General features: G+C 41.1%; 1 protein-coding gene across 5 annotated transcripts; it reads left to right on the top strand.

Annotated features, from left to right (window-relative positions):
* Window positions 1-11,660: 11,660 nt before the first annotated feature.
* On the top strand, window positions 11,661-14,555 carry LOC115732722 (sister chromatid cohesion protein DCC1). Of its 5 annotated transcripts, none has more exons than XM_048285797.1 (5): window positions 11,691-11,790; window positions 11,861-12,481; window positions 12,768-12,977; window positions 13,056-13,976; window positions 14,075-14,555. In XM_048285797.1, exons 3-5 carry the CDS (start codon window positions 12,814-12,816, stop codon window positions 14,175-14,177), a joined length of 1,188 nt encoding a protein of 395 aa, XP_048141754.1. In that variant the 5' UTR covers window positions 11,691-11,790; window positions 11,861-12,481; window positions 12,768-12,813; the 3' UTR covers window positions 14,178-14,555. The 5 variants fall into 5 exon arrangements, with proteins under 5 accessions (XP_030519267.1, XP_048141753.1, XP_048141754.1 ...); XM_030663405.2 differs by having other exon boundaries at window positions 11,692-11,790; window positions 11,861-12,093; window positions 12,766-12,977; XM_030663404.2 differs by having other exon boundaries at window positions 11,692-11,790; window positions 11,861-12,694; window positions 12,752-12,977.
* Window positions 14,556-24,738: the final 10,183 nt, after the last annotated feature.

The following is a 24,738-nucleotide window of genomic DNA, read 5'->3' as shown; positions in this document are numbered from 1 at the left end:
ACTTCATGATGTTATCTCAAAAGAGCTCTTGGGCTATCAGTTGTTATCACTATTCCTCCTCCCCTATGGATAAAGGAACTTACTAGCATTTAACTTATAGATGGCAAAACCATAGCAACCGATTGGCTAGTATCTTAGTCAAAGCAATTATCAAAGGGTGTTGGGGAGCTCATGAAAGCCAACATAGGAATTTTGGGAGCAAAGTGACCTAATCTATGGGCCTTTGCTATCCAAAAAAGTCCCAAGTTTAAGAACAACAATCATGGGCCTTACCTTGTGCTAGAGAGAGTAAGGTATTCGGATCTCACAACCTTGATATTCCAAATTAGCCCGAATAGCCGCAGAATTCCATCTAATGCATTGAATCCTCATTCAGAATACGGATGGGCTAAATGGACTTTGGGGTGTCGTTTGTTGACAAAGTGATGGAAGTATTTAGTGTTCCCCTCAGCGAACAAATTCTTGATTTCTATTTATAAAAGGAGTCCTCTTGGAGCCTTAGTTTCGAGAATAAAACAATATGTTGCCAAATCAACATTCTGAGTTCTTCATAATCACTAAGTTCAATTCTTAACAAGTTGTTAGTTTAGCTATTTTCAGTTTTTATCAAGGAAACCTGGGTGCGTCATCCAATAGTTAAAGAGCTTAAATGCTTCCTTGAACCCACAATTTTAATAACATTTGATCCAGTCCCTTTTACAAGAAAGACAAATAAAGCCATATTGAACATTCAATAAATGAGATGTATTCTTCTCTTCCTTTTTCTTTAGAGGAGATGGACTTTTCAATTTTCCTCCAATATCTCAAGTCCACCAAATTCTTCCCACCAAATAGAGGAATTCTATCGTGTCCCGGATGGCATTAAAATCACCGCCCACGGCATTTCCAAAATTCAAAACTGGAAAGAACAAAGTCCCGCCCAAAGAGAATGCCTAGCAACAAAAGTGTGCTCTCCATATACCATAAAATAAAAACGCAAGACTTGTTCAAGGCCAGCATACGTAGTCGGCAATGAAAAATTTTTTTGTATTAAAAAAAAAATTTCCGGGCAATCTCCATGGGGTTCCAACCAACCCAAATTCGGCCACGAGGAGAATAGGCGTAAATTAGCGGGCCATCCCGGAAGTATAGTAGAGGAAATATCCACAAAAAGGTCCTGTGATACTTTGGTCTCCAAGATTCCAATGCGGGAAAAACGATTAGATCTAACTAAAGAGCGGACTTACGCTTGTTTAAGGGGAGCAACTAAGGCCCTAATATTCCACACACCAAAAGCATATATACAAATAGGATAGGGAGAGAGGACTACCACTCTTTTTCTTGCTCCGCTTCTTCTTAGACTTAGGAGCAATACGGGAGAAGGGCACATGCCCTCACCAACGAAGGGCAGACACATTTTTTTTGGGGGACCGGGGCTTTGTCTGTTTGTGGCTCGGAAGAAGGATCGAGACCGTTTGCCTTTGACCTTGTGTAAGGTGGGGGAGGGTGGTTGGCTCAACCTCAGCTTCACTTCCTAAAAAAATGGGGGTTCTCTCCACCTTTTTCTAGTGGGGGAGGGGGAATTGGAGAGATCCTAGGAGAGCAAGTAGTTGAGGGGGGGCTTTTTTTGAGAATTCACTAGGTAGATACAGAGGGAAAGGGCAAAATTGGGGGGTTTGGTGTTTGCCCCCGCCCCCTCGGTCTTTTTTTAGGAGGGGGGGGGGGGGGGTTTCCCTTCTGGGTGGATGGGGATTCAGCGTTAGAGCTAGGGCCCCCCTTCTTTCTCCTAACTTGCCAATTGCAACTTTGGGGGGGTGGGAAGTATTGGTAACAATAGCATCTACCAAGTCTCCCACTTGGAGGGACAAACGAGACTCGGCACAAATGGCTGTCCGGGAGCTCCTTTAGTGTGACCATACAAGCCACAAACTTCAAACAAGACAAGGGTCTCCATTCATACTCCACCTCGATAGAGCAAATTTCATCATCCCGGGAGGATGTCAACCGTATCTAGAAGAGGTTGAGTGGCCAATATTTCAATACATACCCGAGCATAGAAAATTCTTCTCAATTGCTCTGTTTGTACATCCACATAAAGTGGTTTCCCAATCGCACTAGCTATAGACCCCGCCGCCAACAAAAAGGAATAGGGAAATTTTTTTTTTTTCCCCCACATAGGTAAAGCATTGTGTTGGCCCTTCTTCAGCACTAGTTTTAGGTGCCAGTTGCTGAAGCATTAGCGGCACCTTGAGAATCGTAATGGGACCCCCATCCACAATCCTCCGGACGGAGGCTTCAGGCTCCGGTATATCCGGTATATGAAAGAAGAAGAAACCGTTCTCATTCATCCTAATATCCACCACATTGCTACCCCAAGCTTTCCTAATTGCTTCCTCAATGAGTTTGAAGGGAAGCTTCCTTCAGACAAAGTAACCTACAAGGCATTCTTTCCACATTGGATTAACATCCTCGACAATAGCAAAGGTGATATCCACAAGGGGCCTGCCATTTACATTTCTAGGCGGTATAAATAGGTTTTTTTTTTTCCCTTCTCTTCTCTTTCCAACCCCGGCCCTTGGGGGAGGTTTGGTTTGTGGTGTTTTTTGGCTGTTTACTATTCATAAATAGTTTTTTTTCAATAGTTGTAGGAATCCTTCTTCTTTTTATGTCTTGATTCTCTTTTCCCGGCGCCTATCATGAATCAAGGCCACCAACAACCAAATCCAGAAACTGTGACAAACATGCTCAAATCCAAAAACCAATTTTATGTTATTCAAACAAAAAGAAGAAAATGTCTTTGGGTGACCTCTTTCCCGGTCAACTTGCTCGAATTCAATGCCCTTGTTGACGATCCAGCCATTCCCTCAGGCATTTCGGTACCAACACAGAGTTATCCAAATTTGGTTGTCAAGCATCCTCCACAGCTAAAATGGAAGTATCAGGAACGAGAGGACACGTCCTTCTCTCTTCCCTTGCCGTTGAAGAAGACGTAAGTGCTGCGGCCCACCCAAGGAGCCAACACTACGTATGCACGCAAGTAAAATGACAAGAAAGAGAGCTGTCTTTAGCACACAGTTGATAAGCCTGTTTAGCTGAAAATTAAACATGAGACAGCGTACTACTTTGGTGTACAATGAAAGGGACGATAACAAATGATCCTAGGAATAAAAAAAAATTGTTGCCCTTATCTATTATTAGCATCCTAGACGAGTGCCACGTCACCTGTCTGCCGCGACAAAAAAAAGCCCATGTAACTACGCAAACGGATAGCGCACAAGTTTTTCTCCTGCGTGCATGTATGAGAGAGAGAGAGAGAGAGAGAGAGAGTTGACACCTTGAAGCTTCCAAGAGGCTTCCATGGCCAATCACTGAATAGTCCTGGTTTAGAAGCCATGGCAAGCTTCGTCTCCACCACTCTCTCTCTCTCTCTCTCTCTCTCTCTCTCTGCTGGTAATGCTCTCGTGGGCATTGGACCTTTTATAATGCTTCTCAGCTATTCTCTGAAGTCAGGGGCGAAAATCGCATTAACGACGCTGGTTGCCTCTCAAAAGAAGGGGGTACTGCTGTCCAGTTAAGTAAATTTATACATTTGTTGGCTCATATAATATATTATTATCAAAGAGGAAAATGTTGAGTGTGCTTTGGACACTAAGGAACAAATGAAGGGATAAAATTGGGAGTAGAAATCATGGAATATTTCCACGCTCAATTTTAGAAACTTATAAAGATAAATAATGTCAGCAAAATTTACGCGCCAACATGTATATATTGCGAAAGTTTGCAAATATAGATTAAGAAAATATCAAAGTACATCCACCAAAAGATTTCAATTTGAAAAGATAAGCTGACCATCATACGGTTATGACATGATATGCTTGCCATACAAATTTATCACAATTTCTTTTTCTTTTTATTTGCCAGCCACATAGTTATGGCTGGCATTTGACCTTAAGGCTTGATTTCGACTAAGCAACATGCAAAATGGAAAACTCATTCCAAATGCATCAATTTTCCGTTTGGGGCTATTGATGGGTTTCGTGATGTGGGCAACTTCTGAGTTTCTCAATTTGTTTGAACAAGTTGTTCATTTTTTTTTTTTTTTTGGGGGGGTCGAAAAAGAACTTACTATCATTTAACTTTCAGTACTGGAAAAACAAACCGAGCTAGCATCTAGACAAAGTAAATCTCAAAGGGGTTGGGGGTTTCGGAAAGCCAACTAGGAGGGAGATGACCTAATCTATGGGCCTTTGCTATCCAGTCCGTACAACATTATGCTTCTCTAGAAGTATAGACAACCTTGATATTCCTTAGCCGGGCCAGAATTCCCTTGCATTCCTCAATCAGATTACGGATGGGCTATGGACTTTGGGCTTCCATTGATAAGTACTCCACTACTAATAAGCTATCGCAGAATAAAACAATCGGCAAATCACTTCTATTCTTCATATCACTTTACTTAACAAGTTGTTAGTTTACTATTTTCGTTTTTATTGGAAACCTCTCCAATTTAAGAGCTATCTTTACATTTTCAATTTTCCTCCCTTTTACAAAAGGACAAATAAGCATATTGAACATTCAATAAATGAGATGTATTCTTCTCCTCCTTTTTCTTTTCTTTTCTTTTCCTCCTTTCTCATCCACCTTCTTCCCCCCAATAAGGTCCGCCTAGTCGAGGCCTGCCCATTGCCTCGTGGCTTCCGCCACCTTTCTCAACACCTAATCACCCTCTATTGCATCTCTCTCTCACTCTCTCGAGCGACGAAGGGGTGATGGTCGGTGGGTCATCTCAAACGGTTGGCAGCGGCAAAGAATAATGAAGGCGGCGGCGATTGAGATGGTGGCTACTGTTGGTAGCTAGAAAGGTAGATAAGAAGAGAGAAAAATTATACTAGGCTCTTTGTTTGGGTTTGTGTAAATTTTTTCACAAAAAATTGAGGCCACTTACTTCAGTGTAGTTACTGTATCTTGGTAATGTGGATTGATCTGAAACCCTCAATTAATTGTTATGTGTTTTACATTTGAAGAAGCATAAGCCAAAATGTAAATTTACTCCCCTTAAATTGAGGGGATCCCATAGCTTAGTGCACTTCTTCTAAGAAGCTACTTCAAACATAATAATCACATAGAGAATATGGTGAGCAATATAAGTTATTATATACAACAATATGTTAAAACAATAACTTTTATGGGACATAATGTGAGTTACTTTGTTAGAATGAGTTTAACAATCTATCGATAAACAAAGCAATCGTAATATATCACAAAAATCTTAGGAGGTAACAACAAGTGTTTTCATCGATACCGAAAAAGATACTTATATGACAAATGATCGACTGATTACACCACATTAGCAATGCAACAAACACCTAAAGGTTCCTTTTACGGTGCAATCACAATAGAATTGTTATCATGTGTGTCCATAAAGCTCAAGGTACTGGTGTGGATGAACAACAAAGTATTCTATTGGATTCAAAGGTACTTATTAAAACAGAATAAATATCATTTTAGGTTCGTTGCTTGATCATTCTAATCTTAATTTATGTTATGATTGTCGGACATCCAGAACTTTTTGCACACCGGACTAGTTCACGCTGGACGTATCGACTATCGCATCTCCCGTATAACACGTAATACCGCGTCTCCCATGCAAAGCGTGAATTTTGAAGTACACAAGTCGGTATTCTTAATTGTGCCGCCAAGAGAAAGGAGGTTGGATGTCCCAATAATGCTCAAAAGGCTCTTTACAGCTGTGATATTATAAGGGACTTTGATCTATGGTACTTTGATAGAAATGGCGAGCTTATCACTTGCGAGGAGGAGGTGTCCATGATATCTCGAGAGATCAATCCACTTTTCAAGAGAGTCGTATCCTTAATGCATTTTGTCGTTTCTCCTACCCAAATCGCAAGCATTTCGAAGATGTTCGATAAACGGCTGAGATCTGTCCATTCATGATCCAACGGTTCATAATCTCCAAAATCCAATCATCTGGGAGATTCATTGAATTGTTCCACCGTTCACGGAGAGGAGTGGGCCGCCCTACAACAACTTAGTAGATACGGACATCGACTCCTCTGGTTTAGTGTTGGATCTGCTTCTGCCCCTTCCATTAATGAGTTTTGTAGCAATTTATGATGGTAAATGATGTTGAGAGCACCGCCACTCTCTCTCTCCTTTCTCCTGATTTTTCTAGTAAAAGTCCGTCAAGTTGGCAAAATTGGCCAACCATGCTTCACCACTTCTAGACAGAGAGATCTAGGGCACTATTTCTAAAGTAGAATTTCTGCTCCATAAGTGCTTGTAGAGAGAAATTCGTTTGGTTATGAGCCTTCATTTTTCTACTTCTGAAACTTTTTTTTTTTTTGTCAAGAAGTAATTTTGAAGCCACCTGAAGATACTTCTCTCAAATTTTGCTCAGAAGCAAAAGCAGAAAAATCAATTTCTATCAAGAGATTGATTTCTAAATTAGAAGTATTGCCATGCGCATCCCTAATTAACAAGTTGTTATGCAATAACTATTTAACATAGGAAGATATTCATATTAGAATATTGTCGAAAGCTAGCAAAGTCGGTGAATACAATAAATAGGAGCAACATGCTCCATGTGCAAGTGTGGAGTTGGAAGGACTCCACCTATCTTGGGTGTTGTGACCCTCATCGGAACCCTAATACTCTTGCAGAACTTATAGCCGGACGAGATGCAAATAAAAGGATTTCTTGTAATAATATAAAAATATGCTTCGATATATTTAGACACTTTCATACACATCTAAACGCATTTTTGTTGGGTTGAAAAAGAACTTACTATCATTTAACTTTTAGTACTGAAAAAACAAACAGAGCTAGCATCTAGACAAAATAAATCCCAAAGGGGTTGGGGGGCTTGGAAAGCCAACTAGGAGGGAGATGACCTAATCAATGGGCCTTTTCTATCTAGTCCGCACAACAATTTGCCTCTCTTGGAGGATAGACAACCTTGATATTCCTTAGCCGAGACAGAATTCCCTTGCATTCCTCAATCAGATTGTAGATGGGGCATGGACTTTGGGCTTACGTTGATAAGTACTCCACTACTGATAAGCTATCGCAGAGTAAGACAATTGGCGGATCACTTCTATTCTTCATATCACTTTACTTAACAAGTTGTTAGTTTACTATTTTCGTTTTTATTGGAAACCTCTCCAATTTAAGAGCTAACTTTACATTTTCAATTTTCCTCCCTTTTACAAAAGGACAAATAAGCATCTTGAACATTCAATACATGAGATGTATTCTCCTCCTCCTTTTTCTTTTCTTTTCTTTTCCTCCTTTCTCATCCACCTTCCTCCCCCAATAGGGTTTTCCTGGTCGTGGCCCGCCCATTGTCTCGTGGCTTCCGCCACCTTTCTCACCATCTAGTCACCGTCTGTTGCATCTCTCTCTCACTCTCTCGACTCCACAAAGGGGTGATGGTCGGCAGGACATCTCAACCGGTTGGCAGCGGCGAAGAATAATGAAGGCGGCTGCGATTGCGATGGTGGCTACTGTGAGTAGCTAGAAAGGTAGATAAGAAGAGAGAAAAATTATACTAGGCTCTTTGTTTGGGTTTGTGTAAATTTTTTCACAAAAAATTGAGGCCACTTACTTCAGTGTAGTTACTGTATCTTGGTAATGTAGATTGATCCGAAACCCTCAATTAATTGTTATGTGTTTTACAGTTGAAGAAGCATAAGCCAAAATGTAAATTTACCCCCTTAAATTGAGGGGATCCCATAGCTTAGTGCACTTCTTCTAAGAAGCTACTTCAAACATAATAATCACATAGAGAATATGGTGAGCAATATAAGTTATTATATACAACAACATGTTAAAACAAGATACTTTTATGGGACATAATGTGAGTTACTTTGTTAGAATGAGTTTACCAATCTATCGACAAACAAAGCAATCGTGATATATCACAAAAATCTTAGGAGGTAACAACAAGTGTTTTCATCGATACAGAAAAAGATACTTAAATGACAAATGATCGACTGATTACACCACATTAGCAATGCAACAAACACCTAAAGGGACCTTTTACAGTGCAATTACAATAGAATTGTTACCATGTGTGTCCATAGAGCTCAAGGTACCGGTGTGGATGGACAACAAAGTATTCTATTGGATTCAAAGGTACATATTAAAACCGAATAAGTATCATTTTAGGTTCATTGCTTGATCATTCTAATCTTACTTTTTATTATGATTGTGGGACATCCGGAACTTTTTGCGCACTGGACTAGTTCACACTGGACGCATCGACTATCGCGTCTCCCATATAACGCGTACTACCGCGTCTCCAATGCAAGGCGTGAATTTCGAAGTACACAAGCCGGCATTCTTAATTGTGCCGCCAAGAGAGCGGAGGTTGGATGTCCTAATAATGCTCAAAGGGCTCTTTACAACTGTAATATTATAAGGGACTTTGATCTATGGTACTTTGATTAAAAATGGCGATCTTATCACTTGCGAGGAGGAGGTGTCCATGATATCTCGAGAGACCAATCCACTTTTCAAGAGAGTCGTGTCCTTAATGCATTTATGTCGTTTCCCCTACCCAAAACATCGTACCTCGCAAGCATTTCAAAAGCTAGCGAAGTCGGTGAATGCAATAAATAGGAGCAACATGCTCCATGTGCAGGTGTGGAGTCGGAAGGACTCCACATGTCTTGGGTGTCGTGACCCTTACGGGGACCCTAATATTCTTGCAGAATTTATAGCCGGACGAGATGCAAATAAACGGATTTCTTGTAATAATATAAAAATAGGCTTCGATATATTGAGACACGTTCAAACACATCTAAACGCATTTTCATATGTTTATCTATATGGATCAGTTCATGATGCAAGTTAGAAATATAGTTTAGAGATACTCTAGATATCTTTCAGATATATTTAGGATATTTCCTCTGATTTTCTATATTTATTTTGATTATGCATATCTGATTTGATTTCTTTTTTATCTTCTTATATAGTCATCTAATAAAGCCTTTAAATAGGCTCTCTATGTGCTCTTTTCTATACATCAAAATTTACGGAAATTCATCAATACAATTTTCCGCATTATTCTTTAAATAGGCTCTCTATGTGCTCTTTTCTATACATCAAAATATGTGGAATTTATTCATCAATTCAATTTTCCGCATTATTCTTAACTGCACATGTGAAACGTAGTATGTCATTTAAACTACCTAACAAACGTGTCCTATTTGGGTTTTAGGTTTCAAAAAACCATGTCACCATTAATAAATGTGTCATGTGTTCAGGTTTCACTTTCACACAAGACGATTATGACACAACATGATACAACACGAAGAGACAAATTGCCAACCATACAAGACACCACCTGAAAATGGTGGCCACATTGCCTCTCTCTCTCTCTCTGTTTGGACGCTCAATACTTTCGTTGAATTTTTTTTATTTGTTTTTCATTTTGTTTTCTCCATTTTATTTTTTCAGCAAATATATATTCTGTTTGTGTATATCTATATCTAGAATTACAGCTCGTGTACCAAGCATAACCTTAGGGCATGCAAATTGAACCTGATTTAACGCTTTCGATGCAACTGTGGACGATAAATCTAGTCGACAGGAACAAGGCCCAAGAGAATTGAGAATCGATTAATTGTCAATTTATTATTGCCATGTCCCTGGGTTTAGTTTTTCCCCGGCTGACACACACCATGCAAGGGAAAGAAAGCTATTGTGGATTACATATGAGTCCTAAAGCTTTCAAAAAAATGCAATTAAATCCTAAAACTTGTTAAAAAGTGCAATTGAGTCCTAAAAAACTTTTGACAGAAAGTGCAATTAAGTCCTAAAACTTTCAAAAATTGCATTCAAATTTTAAAACTTATCAAATTAGTGAAATCACATTACCCTCAACACCTTCGATCACCATTGCTGTCCCGTTTGCTTATGAGATTAGGATAGAAAAGAGCTCCCAAACAGAGGGATTACCTTCTACTAGACTGTTGTATCTCGTAACGAAAACATGGCAACGCATGTTTGTTTGCCCCAAGGTCCTCGTTACATTGTTTTCCCGCATACGCTGCTCTTTTAGCACACATCACGGACAATACTCCGGTTCATCTCTTGTCAGGGTTTCAAATGCTGAAAATAGGTGTCATGAACAAACATGTTAGTGGCAACATAAAATTGCATAGGTTATGTTATTGAGCTCGACAACGGCAAGCATCGAGCAACCTCATCGCTTTACTCGAGCAACCTTCAATGCCCAGTTTTTGTTCATGAAATTGACGCTAGGCAAGTAGGTGAAGCTGTTTTAGGGACCTCTACTGTCAACACCCTCACCGAGTCTATGGCGTCGCAATGCGGGTCTCTCCTCTAGACCTTCGATCGGGGCCATCGTCGAGCATATCTTCCATGTAACCTAATCGACCGCGGAGGCTTTTTTGCCAATATCGGACGCAATTTCAACATGGATTTTTGCTTATTTAAGTACCTCTCTTTTGAATACATTTCTATGACCTGCTCTGCTCGTCATGTAACCAAATTAGCCCTTGATGACTTAACATCTCATTTCCTCTTTGACCAGAAAAAGAAAGAGAGCAAGAGCAATTGTAAAATAACTTATTCCAAGAGTCAAGAATTTAAGGGTGCGCATGGTAACACTTCTGTAAACAAATTCATGCTCCAGAAGTGCTTCCGGAGTAAAAATCTTTTTGGTAATTTAATTTCTAAAGTAGAAATCCGTTTGATAAAATTTTTTACTTCTGAAAGAAATTTCTACTTACGAAGTGAATTTTCACTTCTGAAGTTGTTTTTCCCCTAATTTGATAAGTTCAAAAAAGTAGCTTATCAATTCAAGAAGTACCTTTTGGACAAAAAAAAAAAAAAAACTTCACAAGGTACTTTTCGTCTTACCTTTTCATTACGCCCTCACTCTCTTTTCGATACGCCCTCACTCTCTTTTCGATCGGGCTCGTCTCCGCCGACTTCCATCACCGCCCACCGCCGACCATCGACACCCATCGCCACTAACCATCGCCATCGGCCAACCACCGTTGGCCATCGCCCGTTGCCGCCCATGACCATCGCCAACCGCCGACCATTGCCCACCACTTCCCACCACTCCCCATTGTCGGTCGTGACCACCGACCATCGCCGAGTGTCGCCCACTGCTTGCGGCCGCCCATGATTGCCGACCTCCACCGCCATAGCCCACAGCCCTCCGCGGTTGCCGCCGCCACCAAGTTGCCAAATTTGACCACCAAAATAAAAAATAAATAATAATTTTTTATTCTTAAAAAGTAAATAATATTTCTTAATAATAAAACTTATTTTTTAAAAAAATTTAAAATGAACTAGAAATTTTCGATCACCGACAATAATTTTTCATAGAAGATTTTTTGTTAATAATGGTTTAGAATTAGAAATTTTCAACCGTTACCAAACGAATTTCTATGATCAAAAATCAATTTCTAGAGCATAAGTAGAAAAATCAATTTCCTACTTCGAATATAAGTAGAAAAATCAACATCAACTTCTGATCATAAGTTGATTTCTAAAGCAGAAGTGTTATCATGCACGCCATAAACTTGAGCCTATTAAATTCACTATCTAGGTAGCTAATTGAAGGAAAAGCTAAACTTCAGGGAGCAAACTGCAATTTGGCGAGGGTGAAAATTTTGGCGCCAAAAGGAAACGCGCGGGAGATTAGCTGAACCCCCTCTCTCTCTCTCTCTCTCTCTCTCTCTCTCTCCTTACCCTCCTCGCCGTCGCGGTCTCTGTCTCTCGCGGCCGCCGCACACCAGTCGCGCAAGCAAGGTCAGCGCCGTGTCTTTCCTGTTGTTGTTGGCTCTGCCTCTTGTGATCTAGGGTTTTCCCCCAAATTCAGGGGAGAGAGATTGTCGAGCTGTTTCGATTCAAGCCCTAGGACACAAAATCTTCTCCCCCATGTGAAATTGTTTGGTTGAGTTGATAGGCCTGCTACAGAATGTTGAAGAAACTTAGTCGGGCACACCTGACGCTTCAGACAAATGAACGCCAGGTTTGCCAGAGAACGCCGAGTCCGGAACTGCCGGCGATCGATTGGAAATGACCCAGCGATTCGATAACCCTGGCTGTGGCATCTTTCATTGGTTTTAAGATACATCTATTGCTGCTTTTACGAAGGAAACATGCGTGTCCCTTACTATTCCTCGCTTGTGCCAACTCAATTGCTTTTTGTGCCCCCAAAAGACTTCTGCTTTTGTCCCTGGCTTCTTTCGATTAAAGAAGGAAGATGGAACAGTGCCTGTAGATTAACAATCCCTGTAGAGTGTCTCGCAAGCTTGTTGTAACACACGTCCCCTGTTCTAGTGCTTTATATGCTCTGGAGTCGCTGTCTATTTCTAGTTCTGAAGAGTGACTTGCAAGCTTGTTATACTACACGTTCCCTGTTTCTAGTGCTGTATATGCTCTGCTGTCGCTGTCTATGACTTGCTCAATGAGGATTAGACTGTTAGCAACATCTTAAGTAAGTTGTTTCCCATTGAGCTTCCCAATTTCTGGGATTAAGTGATTTAATACCCAGGAATGAGGGCATGTAATTGTGTTAAATCTAGTTTGACTTAGTTTAGTGAAAACTACAGCAGTATGCATGTCAGGGGACGGAAGAAGGTCCTTTGGCTCGCTTTAGAAAAAGAATGTGTCTGAAATGGGTTCTCTGGGTATCAAGAGTAAGAAGTAAGATATAATTCAACAATACTTTGGACGAATTGCTTATGGTCATTTTGGTTTTGGTTCTTCTTATATGGTGACAGGCTTTGATAAGAGTTGGCCAGAGAGACAGAGAGAGAAGGAGGGCAGATGGAACCGTGTATGCTCAGTATTTCGGGTGGAGCAGAAGCAGTTTTAGATCTTCAGGAAAATTCTTCAATCTCTGTTGCTTATCACCCTCTTTACGGCCCACATGATGACCTAATTCTTCTTGAGCTCGATGAGAAGCTTCTTAATGATGTCATTCACCAGAGGTAAGCAGTAGCTTTTGCTTGTGTCAAACAATTATACCATACGCGTTCCCTTGCTAATTTATTGGGTTTCCTTTCCAGGGTGTTCTTAAGGGGACATCCTGATGAAAATGCAGTTTTCTGTACTCAGTCTAAGACATATGCTGTGAAGTTTGTGGGTTCTTCTAACTCTGTACTCCTCATACCCTCTTCAAACCAAGTGCCAGAGGATGGAGATTCACAGTATGGTAACCAGAAGAAGTGCGATCGTGATGTTGCATCTGTCATCAAATTGGCACCGGGTCATTTGGAGCTTGTTGAGATTGCTCCTAAACTGGATAAGATTAAGCTGCTTCTATCAGAGAATCCTTATAAGCTTGAGGATGTTTCAGCAATGGAGATGGAAGAGACAGAAACAAAGAAAATTGGATTGTATAGATGGCATGATCTTGTAAATGAAGTCCAGGCAAGTGAAGAGGAGCTGAAATCTGGATTGAAGGCTCTTTCAGCAGTAGAGATCGGTGGACATTGGAGGTTGGTAGATGAATCTTGCATTGGCATGATCCTGAAAATGCTTTTGCACAACTCAGTCTTGAATGACTGGACGCTGAGTGCACTCGACGAAGATGAAGTTCTCAATGTTCTGGAAGCAGACGGTTTCCCTCGCAACATAGCACATCACTGTTTATCAGTGTATGGTGATAAGGTCAACAAGGGTGAAGGCAGATGTGTCTGGAGACTAAATGAGAGACGGGTTTGTGTGCATTATGCTAGAGATGTCCTTAGAGATGGGAGAATGAGAATTGATCAATTTATTGACGAGTGGAAGAAGAGGGTGCCTGAGGAGATGCTTGCCAATTTTGAGATGTTAGATGGCGAAGTTTTGAAGGAAAAGCTTGGGGTTGAAACATGGGTACGACCATTTAAGGTTTCTTCATTGCCATCTGACCCATCTGAGCGGTTCTCCATTCTTTTCAAAGAACGTCCCAAATGGGATTGGAGGGACCTAGAACCCTACATCAGGTTTGGGGAAATTACTTGTGCGTAAATTGATATGTTAATTTACCAGTGTTCGTTTCAAAATGTTTTAAGTGAAATCCATATTTCAATGTCTTTTACAGGGATCTGAGTGTTCCTGGTCTTTCTTTGGAAGGTTTACTCCTGAAATTCACCAGGAGAGTGCAAGCTAGCTCTGAAGCAGAACCTGTTTTCAGCGCAAGATAGTTGGCTGACTTAAGAAGATTGAAATTTTCTCAGGTTTGTCCTTTAGCATCCTTGTGAATATTCTGAATGCTCAAGGGAGGTCACCTAAATGAAAACCAAAATTCAACATCCTTCCGCACAAGAGAATGTCCATGCCTCATCATTTTGTTTAAGTTAATGGAAAAAATTTGTGTATGTGTTCTAGAATAACTGCTTAAAACTGACCAGGGCCAAAAGACGACTAATTATGCTCTCCTGGTGGGTTCTGTTATGGCAAGGCAAATCCGGAGATGTGGTTATTGTGTCAGAGTATTATGGCAATTGACTCCCTGTGGTGTATTCTGACTGTCAACTGTATGGCTTTGTCACAAATTGCTCTACACAATTCTGGGCAAGAAGCAACCTCTTAGTGCAAATTACCCATGTCTATTGGTTGGAACCACAAATTATTTCATAAGGCTTGAGACAGTGTGGATATCAATGATGTCTCACACTTGCAGTGATTCAAGGGCAAATCACTTCATATGTTTTAATTGTCCTTTCAACAAAAATGTTCGTCCTTGAATTGTCACGTGGAAATATAGTTCAACGTAAATAGAAATTTGGGAGACTGAACTGCAATTTAGAACACAGGTTAGGGACAAAGATATAGGTTCTTAGTTTTCAATTTAACTTCTTCTACTCGTATCTCTTAGTTGAGTTGGTAAATGATATCGACAAGTATTGTCAAGACTCTAAACAATTTTAAGTACTGCGTGTCGTGTGTCTGGTGTCTTCCTGACCAAATCGAGATGCTCGGATGACGGATGTTTCCGCGAAGCTCTTCAGTTCAATCTTGAGCCCTTCAAGATCATGCAGGATTGAATGATCAATGTCCGGATCATCGGAACTATTGAGGTGCTTAGATAAACCGTCAATCGGTTGTGCACGCTTAACGTAATATGATATGATCTTCGACCAAGAACATTTTCACCGAGAGCATGTCAAGCCATGCACCTGACGTCTGGCAACTCAGGCAAGGTTTGGTGGATACTTCTAGCCAGAGTCAGTAATGCACAATCCAACTTACGACCATCTATGTACTAGTAGTAACTTAATAATTTTTTTTTTTATAGATTTACCACTTGAAACTAAAATCTTAATGCCTTAATTAGAAAGTTTCCACTGAAATTAATAACTTCGGAATAGGAACATAGATCTGATTTGAAGGTACTAATAGTAACTTTTCGCTAGAGTAAGTAATTTACGATCTGACTTATGATTAATTCAATAGTAACTGTTATGCTTTTTTTTTTTTCACAAATTTACAGCTCAGAACAAATCTTAGCGGCTTAAATAGTAAGCTACCAGTGACAGCAGGTTTGTTTTGAGTAAAAGTAAGTTAACACTAGGGTAAGTAATGTACTATCCGAGTTACAACAGTCGATGTAATAGTAGATTATAAGTTTATCTTCTAACGAAAACTAAGTCTTAGCTACTTAAATAGTTAGTTACCATTGAAATTAATAGGTTACCAATATAGCTCAGCTTTAAAAGTAGTATTAGTAACTTATAGCCAGAGTTATCTTACGACAAATAGGACAGTAGCTTATAATGCCCCCTTAAGATGCTTTTGGGATGTTACGGCCACAACAGCCTTGGTTGCACCGTATTGGCTCAAAGCTTTACAACGAATAATGATGCCTCCTCATAGAATACTTTGTACATGAAGCATGCACACGGGAAGCCCAATGCTCATTCTCAGGTCCAAAGGCCGAGCCTGAGACTCTAGTGCTCATGCTCGATTTTCCGAATCTTGGGTCTAGGTCCATAGAGGCCCAACCCAAGACTCCAACACCCAAGCCCGGGTGATGTGGACATCGAGCCCTATCGAGGAGGAGGTGCTAGGGATCCATTATCCTATCCGCTAGGCCCCATCACTCGAGCCAGAGCAAAGGAATTCAAGCAAGCTGGCGGCGTCATGGTTCAAGATCTTTGGAATAGAGACAATATGGATTCGAGACTTAAAGATTTTGAAGCTCCTTGGCGCAACAATATCACTTTTTGGTTACAATGACTTCGAGACGCTTGGAAACGAGCCATCGATCAATACCCACTACTTTAGTAGTGATTGACGACGTTTTTTAGCGTTTCGAAATCATTTAGATGGACTTTTATGTCTTTTTTCTATTTTTAGGCGAATTTTCATTAATTAAGGATATTTTTGTAATTTTGCCTTATTAGGATTAGCACCCTATATAAGGGAGCTTATAAGTTTCTGATAACGCAACTTTGATTCAGAATATTATACAGAGAGATTTTCTTCTTTGAGTTCTCTTGAGGACTAGATCTTATCAAGGTTTCATTGTGGCGATCGAATTTAACTTATCGAGCAATATCGCAAATCCTCTTGTTCATGGCGTTATAGCGTTGATTGGTTGACACAGTTGCGTCAACAGGTCGCGTTCATATCGAGATTACCAATCACAGGTTCGATTGGGGGTTGAGGTTAGCAAATTTGCAACTCATAGATCTTCGTAGAACGATCAACTTCCGCAACGATTCACATCATTTGGTATCGGAGCTGGTTCTACAAGGTCAAGTTATCTTACTTTTACTGCTTTTCGTTCAAAAAACTAGGGTTTATAGAATTAGGGATTCATTGTTAATCGAATCAGAGTTTTGAATCTATTCTTGCTGTATTTTCAATTTTTTTGAATTAGGGTTTTCGGTCCTAAGGTTTCATATTGTATTTGAGTTCGCAAAAAAAAAAAATTCGCCCAAAAAAAAAAAAGCAAGACCGAACAAAAAAAAAAGTTTCGGTAAAAAAAAAAGGGCCGAAAAAAAAAATCAAGAAGGCGACTCGTTTGTTAGGTGGGACCGAATTGAAGTTTCAAAGAACGAAATTGAGTTTGAGATTTGAAAATTAGCAAAAGTTGTTGGATTGTTGAATTGAGTGCTATATTGCCGGATTGATTTCTGATCTTGCTTAGTGATTTAGTCGACTATTGTGAGGAGCTTGAAAAACTGGATCTAGTCCGATAAAGAGCTTGTGAGAAAGAAACGAGAGGTAAAAGGCAAGAGTGTGAGCTTAATTGAGGGAAGAAAAAGCCAAATTGAGTTAAACACAAGAGGAGTGACAAACACCTTCAAAGAAACACGTGAGGGAGTGTTTGGTGAGGTTTCTTTATCTCTAACGTTTTCTTGTAGGTTTAAGTTATGGCGGGTGATCAAGAAAGCGTGAACCAGAACGAGGATGGTTCCAAACAAAGGGACGAGGCGATTTTAGCAGCATCCAAGCAATTGAGCTTACAACTTGAAGCACTTAGCAATCGACTTGTGAGGTGTGAGACGAGGCTCGATGGTGATCGAGAGCCACCACGAGGGAGGCCACAAAATCACGAGATGAGCCTAGGGAACAACCTAGATGGCAGCAATTTGAAGATGAATATGTGTCCGATACGAAGATGATCGAGATGGCGGCTTGGGAGGAGGAACAACGCCGAGGGTTTAGAAATCGAGAAGATGATGAACTTGGTAACATCAAGATGAAGATTTCATCTTTCCAAGGAAAGAATGATCCCGATGCATATCTAGATTGGGAAAAATGAATAGAGATGGTATTTGACTGCCAACGATATTCGGAGCTCAAGAAGGTAAAAATTGCAGCTGTTGAATTCACCGATTATGCTATAATATGGTAGGATCAATTTGTGACTAGCAAGAGACGTAATGGTGAGGCGACGGTAGAAACGTAGGATGAGATGAAAGCGGTGATGAGGAGGCGCTTTATACCAAGTCATTACCACCGAGACTTGTTCCACAAGCTATAGAATCTCACACAAGGCAATAGGAGCGTGGAAGAGTATCATAAAGACATGGAGATTGCCATGATCCGTGCTAATGTGATAGAGGATCGTGAGGCTACAATGTCACGATTCTTGAGTGGTTTGAGCCGAGATATAGCAAGGGTGGTAGAGCCGCAACATTATGTTGAGTTGGAAGAATTGGTGGATAAAGCTATCAAAGTTGAGAGGCAATTGAAGATAGACCAAAATTACAAGAGCAATGGAGGTTCAAGTTCGAATTGGAAGCCCAATTGGAAGAGAGATGAGAAGCCAAATTGGAAGGGAAACAACTCTAAGGCCGAAACTTCAAAGGAGAAGGAGAAGAACGCAGAGTTGGTTCGAATCCGACTGGTAAACGAAAATCCTAACACTAAAACTCGTGAAATTAAATGTTTCAAGTGTTTAGGCAGGGGTCATATCGCAAATCGTGTCCTAATAGAAGGGTGATGATAATGACCGGACTTGGAGATGTTCAATCAAAGTGACAGGAGGAAGAGGATGTTGAGATGCCACCGTTAGAGGACGAGTGATGTTGAGATGCCACAAAGGTGAATTGATGGTGGTTAGGCGTTCTTTGAGTGTTCAAGTTAAGGAGGAGGAGCATCACCAACAACGAAAAATCCGCTCCATACAAGATGCTTGGTGAATGGTAAGATTTGTAGTTTGATTGTTGATGGGGGTAGTTGCACGAATGTAGCAAGTTGTACCATGGTAGAGAAGCTTGGATTAAGGCCAAAAGCACCCTAGACCGTATAGATTGCAGTGGTTGAATGATAGTGGAGAAGTGAAGGTGTCAAAGCAAGTCCGAGTCCCATTTGAGATAGGGAGATATAAAGACGAGGTGATGTGTGATGTTGTACCTATGCAAGCAGGCCATCTTTTACTTGGTAGGCCATGGCGATGATCGGAAAGTACATCATGACGGGTACACCAACCGATATTCGTTGGTAATGAATCGAAGACTTACACTTTGGTACCGATAACACCCTGAGGTGTATGAAGATCAATTGAAACTACAACGTGAAGTCGAGAGGAGAGAAAAGAAAATTCAGAAACAAGGAAAAGCAATGGTTGAAAAGAGTGGAGTGGTAAAAGCCAGAGAAAAGGAGAAAGGAAAGAAAAAAGGAAAAGAATTTCTTTACAAAATCGAGTGAAGTGAGGAGAGCTTTACTCGGATCGACCGATGCTTGTACTTTTGTACAATGAGGCACTGTTTACTACTAACGAACTTGACCCAAGTTTGCCTAGTTCTCATGTCTTTATTGCAGAATTTGAAGATGTCTTTCCCGATGAGATTCCCGGAGATCTACCACCGATTCGAGGCATAGAGCATCAAATTGATTTGATTCCCGGTGCGCCATTACCTAACCGACCCGCATATCGAAGCAATCCCGAGGAGACAAAGGAACTTCACGGCAAGTTAGCGAATTCTGGAGCGAGGATATGTGCGAGAGAGTCTTAGCCCATGTGCCGTTCCTGTTTTGTTGGTACCGAAGAAGGATGGGTCTTGCGCATGTGTATTGATTGCCGAGCAATCAATAACATTACGGTAAAGTATCGACATCCTATTCCTAGACTAGATGATATGTTGGATGAATTGCATGGAGCTTGCATTTTTACTAAAATTGATCCAAAAGTGGTTATCATCGATTAGAATGAAAGAAGGGATGAATGGAAAACGCATTTAAAACTAAATATGGGTTGTATGAGTGGTTAGTCATGACATTTGGTTTAACGAATGCACCTAGTACTTTCATGCGACTTATAAATCATGTTCTACGTGCTTTTATTGGCCGATTTGTGGTTGTCTATTTTGATGATATCTTGATATATAGTCGAAGCCTTGATGACCATATTGTGCATGTGCGAGCTGTTTTTCAGGTTTTAAGGGACGAACAACGTATGCTAACCTAAAGAAGTGCTCTTTGTGACTAACAAATTAGTATTTCTAGGGTTTGTTGTTGGTGCCGATGGAATACAAGTTGATGAAGAAAAGGTGAAAGCAATTCGTGAATGGCCAACACCCAAGACAAGAGGAGAGGTGCGCGGCTTTCATGGCTTAGCCGGTTTTTATCGCAGATTTGTGAAGGATTTCAGCACCATCGCTGCACCTTTAACCGAGATTATCAAGAAGAATGTGGGTTTCATGGGGGAGAAGAGCAAGAGAGAGCATTCAATCCTTAAAGGATAAGCTAACTAATGCTCTTTTGTTGTCTTTACCAAATTTCAGTGCTACTTTTGAAATAGAATGTGATGCTTCCAGTGAATTGGAGCAATGTTAATGCAAGGAGGACGTCCCATAGCTTATTTCGAGAAATTAATGGAGCAACATTGAATTATCCAACTTACGATAAAGAGATGTATGCTTTGGTGCGAGCTTTGAAGACTTGGCAACACTAACTGTGGCCAAAAGAATTCGTGATCCACACCGACCACGAGACTTTGAAGTACTTAAGGGGGCAGCAAAAGTTGAACAAAAGACATGCTAAATGGATGGAGTTCATCGAGACTTTTCCATATGTAATCAAGTACAAGAAAGGTAAGGAAAATGTGGTAGCCGATGCACTTTTTCGAAGATTCGCAATTCTAACTACTTTAGGAGCAAAGTGTCTAGGATTTGAGCATATCAAAGAATTATATACTGATGATGATGACTTTGGAAGAGTATTTGAAGCTTGTGAGCATCCTACGTTTGAAAAATTCTATAGGCATGATGGATACCTCTTTCGTGAAAACAAGTTGTGTTTGCCTAGATGCTCTTTGCGAGAGTTGTTAGTGCGAGAGGCGCATAGTGGCGCTTTAATGGGACATTTTGGCATAAATAAAACTTATGAAGTACTGCATGAACATTTTTATTGGCCACACATGAAACGAGATGTCACATGTGTTTGTGAGAGATGCATTGCTTGTAAACAGGCTAAGTCTACAACTAAACCACATGGCTTGTATACTCCTTTACCTATCCCGACGCATCCTTGGGTTGATATTTCTATGGATTTTGTGTTAAGATTGCCTAGGTCTAAGCATGGTAGGGATTCTATTTATGTGGTTGTAGATCGATTTTCAAAATGGCTCATTTTATACCTTGTCATAAATATGATGCATCGCATATTGCTGATTTGTTCTTTCGTGAGGTTGTGCGTTTGCATGGCATGCCTAGGTCCATTGTTTCTGATTGAGATACTAAATTTCTTAGCTACTTTTGAAAGACATTGTGGAAGAAGTTAGGTACACACTTTTATTTTCTACTACTTGTCATCCACAACGATGGTCAAACCAAGTAGTTAATAGGACTTTAGGGACTTTATTGTGTGCTATCATTAAAAAGAATATTAAGTCTTGGGAAGACCGTTACCTCATGTTGAGTTTGCTTATAACAGGAGCGTGCATTCACGCTACTAAATTCACACCGTTTGAGGTTGTCTATGGTTTTAACCCATTAACTCCGTTAAATTTAACCCCTTTGCCCGTTGATGAGCGTGTGGATTTAGATGGTGCTAAGAAAGCTGAATTTGTGAAGACTTTGCATGAAAAGACGCGGCTGAATATTGAGCACAAGACAGAGCAATATGCAAAGCAAGCCAACAAAGGGCGCAAGAAGGTAGTGTTTGAGCCCGGTGATTGGGTCCGGGTTCATATGCGCACAGAGCGTTTTCCCGAACAACGACGTTCTAAGTTGTTACCGCAAGGGGATGGACTATTCATGGTGTTGGAGAGAGTCAACGATAATGCCTACAAGCTTGATCTTCCAGGTGAGTATGGTATTAGTGTTACTTTCAATGTTTCTGACCTAACTCTTTTTGATGCAGGCGATGATTTGAGGGCAAATCCTTTGCACGGGGGGAATGATGTGGAAATCGAGCCCTATCGAAGAGGAGGTGCTAGGGATCCATTATCCTATCCGCTAGGCCCTATCACTCGAGCCAGAGCAAAGGAATTCAAGCAAGCTGTCGGCGTCATGGTTCAAGATCTTTGGAATAGAGACAATATGGATTCGAGACTTAAAGATTTTGAAGCTCCTTGGCGCAACAATATCACTTTTTGGTTACAATGACTTCGAGACGCTTGGAAACGAGCCACTGATCAATACTCACTACTATAGTAGTGATTGATGACGTTTTTTAGCGTTTCGGAATCATTTAGACGGACTTTTAGGCATTTTTCTATTTTTAGGCGAATTTTCATTAATTAAGGATATTTTTGTAATTTTGCCTTATTATGGTTAGCACCCTATATAAGGGAGCTTATAGGTTTCTGATAATGCAACTTTGATTCAGAATATTATACAGAGAGGTTTTCTTCTTTGAGTTCTCTTGAGGACTAGATCTTATCAAGGTTTCCTTGTGGCGATCGAATTCAACTTATTGAGCAAGATCGCGAATCCTCTTGTTCGTGGCGTTATAGCGTTGATTGGTTGACGCAAGTTCGTCAACAGGTCGCGTTCATACCGAGATTACCAATCACAGGTTCGATTGGGGGTTGAGGTTAGCCAATTCGCAACTCATAGATCTTCGTAGAACGATCAACTTCCGCAACGATTCACATCATTGAATGATGTGGACATCGAGCCCTATCGAAGAGGAGGTGCTAGGGATCCATTATCCTATCCGCTAGGCCCCATCACTCGAGCCGGAGCAAAGGAATTCAAGCAAGCTGTCGGCGTCATGGTTCAAGATATTTGGAATAGAGACAATATGGATTCGAGACTTAAAGATTTTGAAGCTCCTTGGCGCAACAATATCACTTTTTGGTTACAATGACTTCAAGACGCTTGGAAACGAGCCACCGATCAATACTCACTACTTTAGTAGTGATTGACGACGCTTTTTAGCGTTTCGGAATCATTTAGATGGACTTTTATGTCTTTTTCTATTTTTAGGCGAATTTTCATTAATTAAGGATATTTTTGTAATTTTGCCTTATTATGGTTAGCACCCTATATAAGGGAACTTATAGGTTTCTGATAACGCAACTTTGATTCAGAATATTATACAGAAAGGTTTTCTTCTTTGAGTTCTCTTGAGGACTAGATCTTATCAAGGTTTTCTTGTGGCGATCGAATTCAACTTATCGAGCAAGATCGCGAATCCTCTTGTTCGTGGCATTATAGCGTTGATTGGTTGACGCAGGTTCGACAACAGGTCGCGTTCATACCGAGATTACCAATCACAGGTTCAATTGGGGGTTGAGGTTAGCAAATTCGCAACTCATAGATCTTCGTAGAACGATCAACTTCCGCAACGACTCACATCACCAGGTCTACAGAGGTTGGGTCCGTGTCACCGGCTCCCATGCTTGTGTTCGTAGAGACCGAACACGGGAACCCAAGGCCTATGCTTCGGTCAACCAAGGCTGGGCTCGGGGTCCTCGACACTTGGGTTCAAGTCCACGGAGGCCCGACTTATGTCCAAAGATGACAAGCCCCAAACCTTGATGCCCGAGCCCGAGTCCATTGAGGTCGAGCTCGGATCCTAGTGTCCATGCTCGGGTCCTCAACACTTGGATTCGAGTCCACGAAGGCCGGACCTATGTCTAAAGATGACAAGCGCAAACCTTGATTCCCGAGCATGGGTCCTTGATGCCCGAGCCCGAGTCCATTGAGGTCGGGCTAGGATCCTAGTGTCCATGCCCGAGTCCATCGAGGTAGAGCCTAGGTCTATGAAGGTCGGACTTGGGCCCGGGATCCATAAGGCGGAAGCACATGAAGGTTGGGCCCTAGCTTAATTCCATTGAACCCAAGCGTGGAACACTTTCAAGGTCTTGAACTCGGTGTTGACGGACTCAAGCCCAAGCATCAAATCTAAAATGGGCACATGAGACATGGACCCGGCCTTGATGAACCCGAGTCCGGACACCGAGGTCCCAAGCGTGGCCTCCATGAACCTAGGCCCTATCTTAATGGACACAGGCCTAAGTGGTCACGGACACGGGTACAAGCACTAGGGTCTTAGGCTTGGCCTCTGTTAACCTAGGACCGACCTCCATGGACCGAGGCCCAAGCATAGGGAAACCATGGCAAAAGCGTCGGGGAGCCAGGCACAGGTACCAAGGTCTCGACCTTGACCCCCAAGCTTCAACCTATCAAGGCCGAACTTGGGTTCATAGAGGCCGTGCACCGGATCCTAGTGCCTGTGCTCGATTCTTCCGATTGTTCGTGCCCAAGTCACTAGCGCCTGAATAATGCATCTCTAATTAGGAAAGTACAAGAAGATTTTCCTTTCCAAATGACATTCGTTTTCAAATTCTACCCAAAGATCAGAAAATTTTATCATTCTTCTAGTCGAAAAATATTTTCCACAAATGTCAAATTCCCGGCGAAATAAACGGAGCCAACATATATCGTGGCTTTGGATCTCCACCTTGTTGGGAGGGAGCACAACCTCCCATGCTCACCTTCACCATGGGTAATATCCCTCTTAAATCGAACCGTGAAGGCAGTCATTTGGGAATGTTGCGTGACAAAAATGTCCTGGTTTGACCTAGAGAAGGTCAATGATGAACATGTGCTCCTCTTATCGAAAGGCCTTTTCATTCAACCTCTCTGCAGCAACTTGCCGGCCATTAGTCACCCAAAATAAAACCAGGGGGAATCGTTCCCCGTCGGACAGAAGGAGTATATTTCCTTTCTTATGGTCCATCTTTTCAAGATATCAAGAACATCAACTAAAAGATTGGTCGAGGGAAGGGAACTGAACCCATTGATTTCTCGTCTTCTTTTCAAGGGAGACGACGACAAACAATCATAGTTTATGTGG

Source organism: Rhodamnia argentea, chromosome 9 (genome assembly GCF_020921035.1).
Source record: "Rhodamnia argentea isolate NSW1041297 chromosome 9, ASM2092103v1, whole genome shotgun sequence".
NCBI classification, from domain to species: domain Eukaryota; kingdom Viridiplantae; phylum Streptophyta; class Magnoliopsida; order Myrtales; family Myrtaceae; genus Rhodamnia; species Rhodamnia argentea.
Note: the sequence above shows the minus strand (reverse complement) of the source record. Positions and strands in the feature narration are given on the sequence as shown.

Bases quoted from the DNA above. Each gene is read 5' to 3' on its own strand.
- LOC115732722 (XM_030663407.2), top strand. From the start codon at position 12,814: ATGGAACCGTGTATGCTCAGTATTTCGGGTGGAGCAGAAGCAGTTTTA. The intron at 12,978-13,055 runs GTAAGCAGTAGC...TTTCCTTTCCAG, and splicing joins AATGATGTCATTCACCAGAG to GGTGTTCTTAAGGGGACATC. The intron at 13,977-14,074 runs GTTTGGGGAAAT...TGTCTTTTACAG, and splicing joins GACCTAGAACCCTACATCAG to GGATCTGAGTGTTCCTGGTC.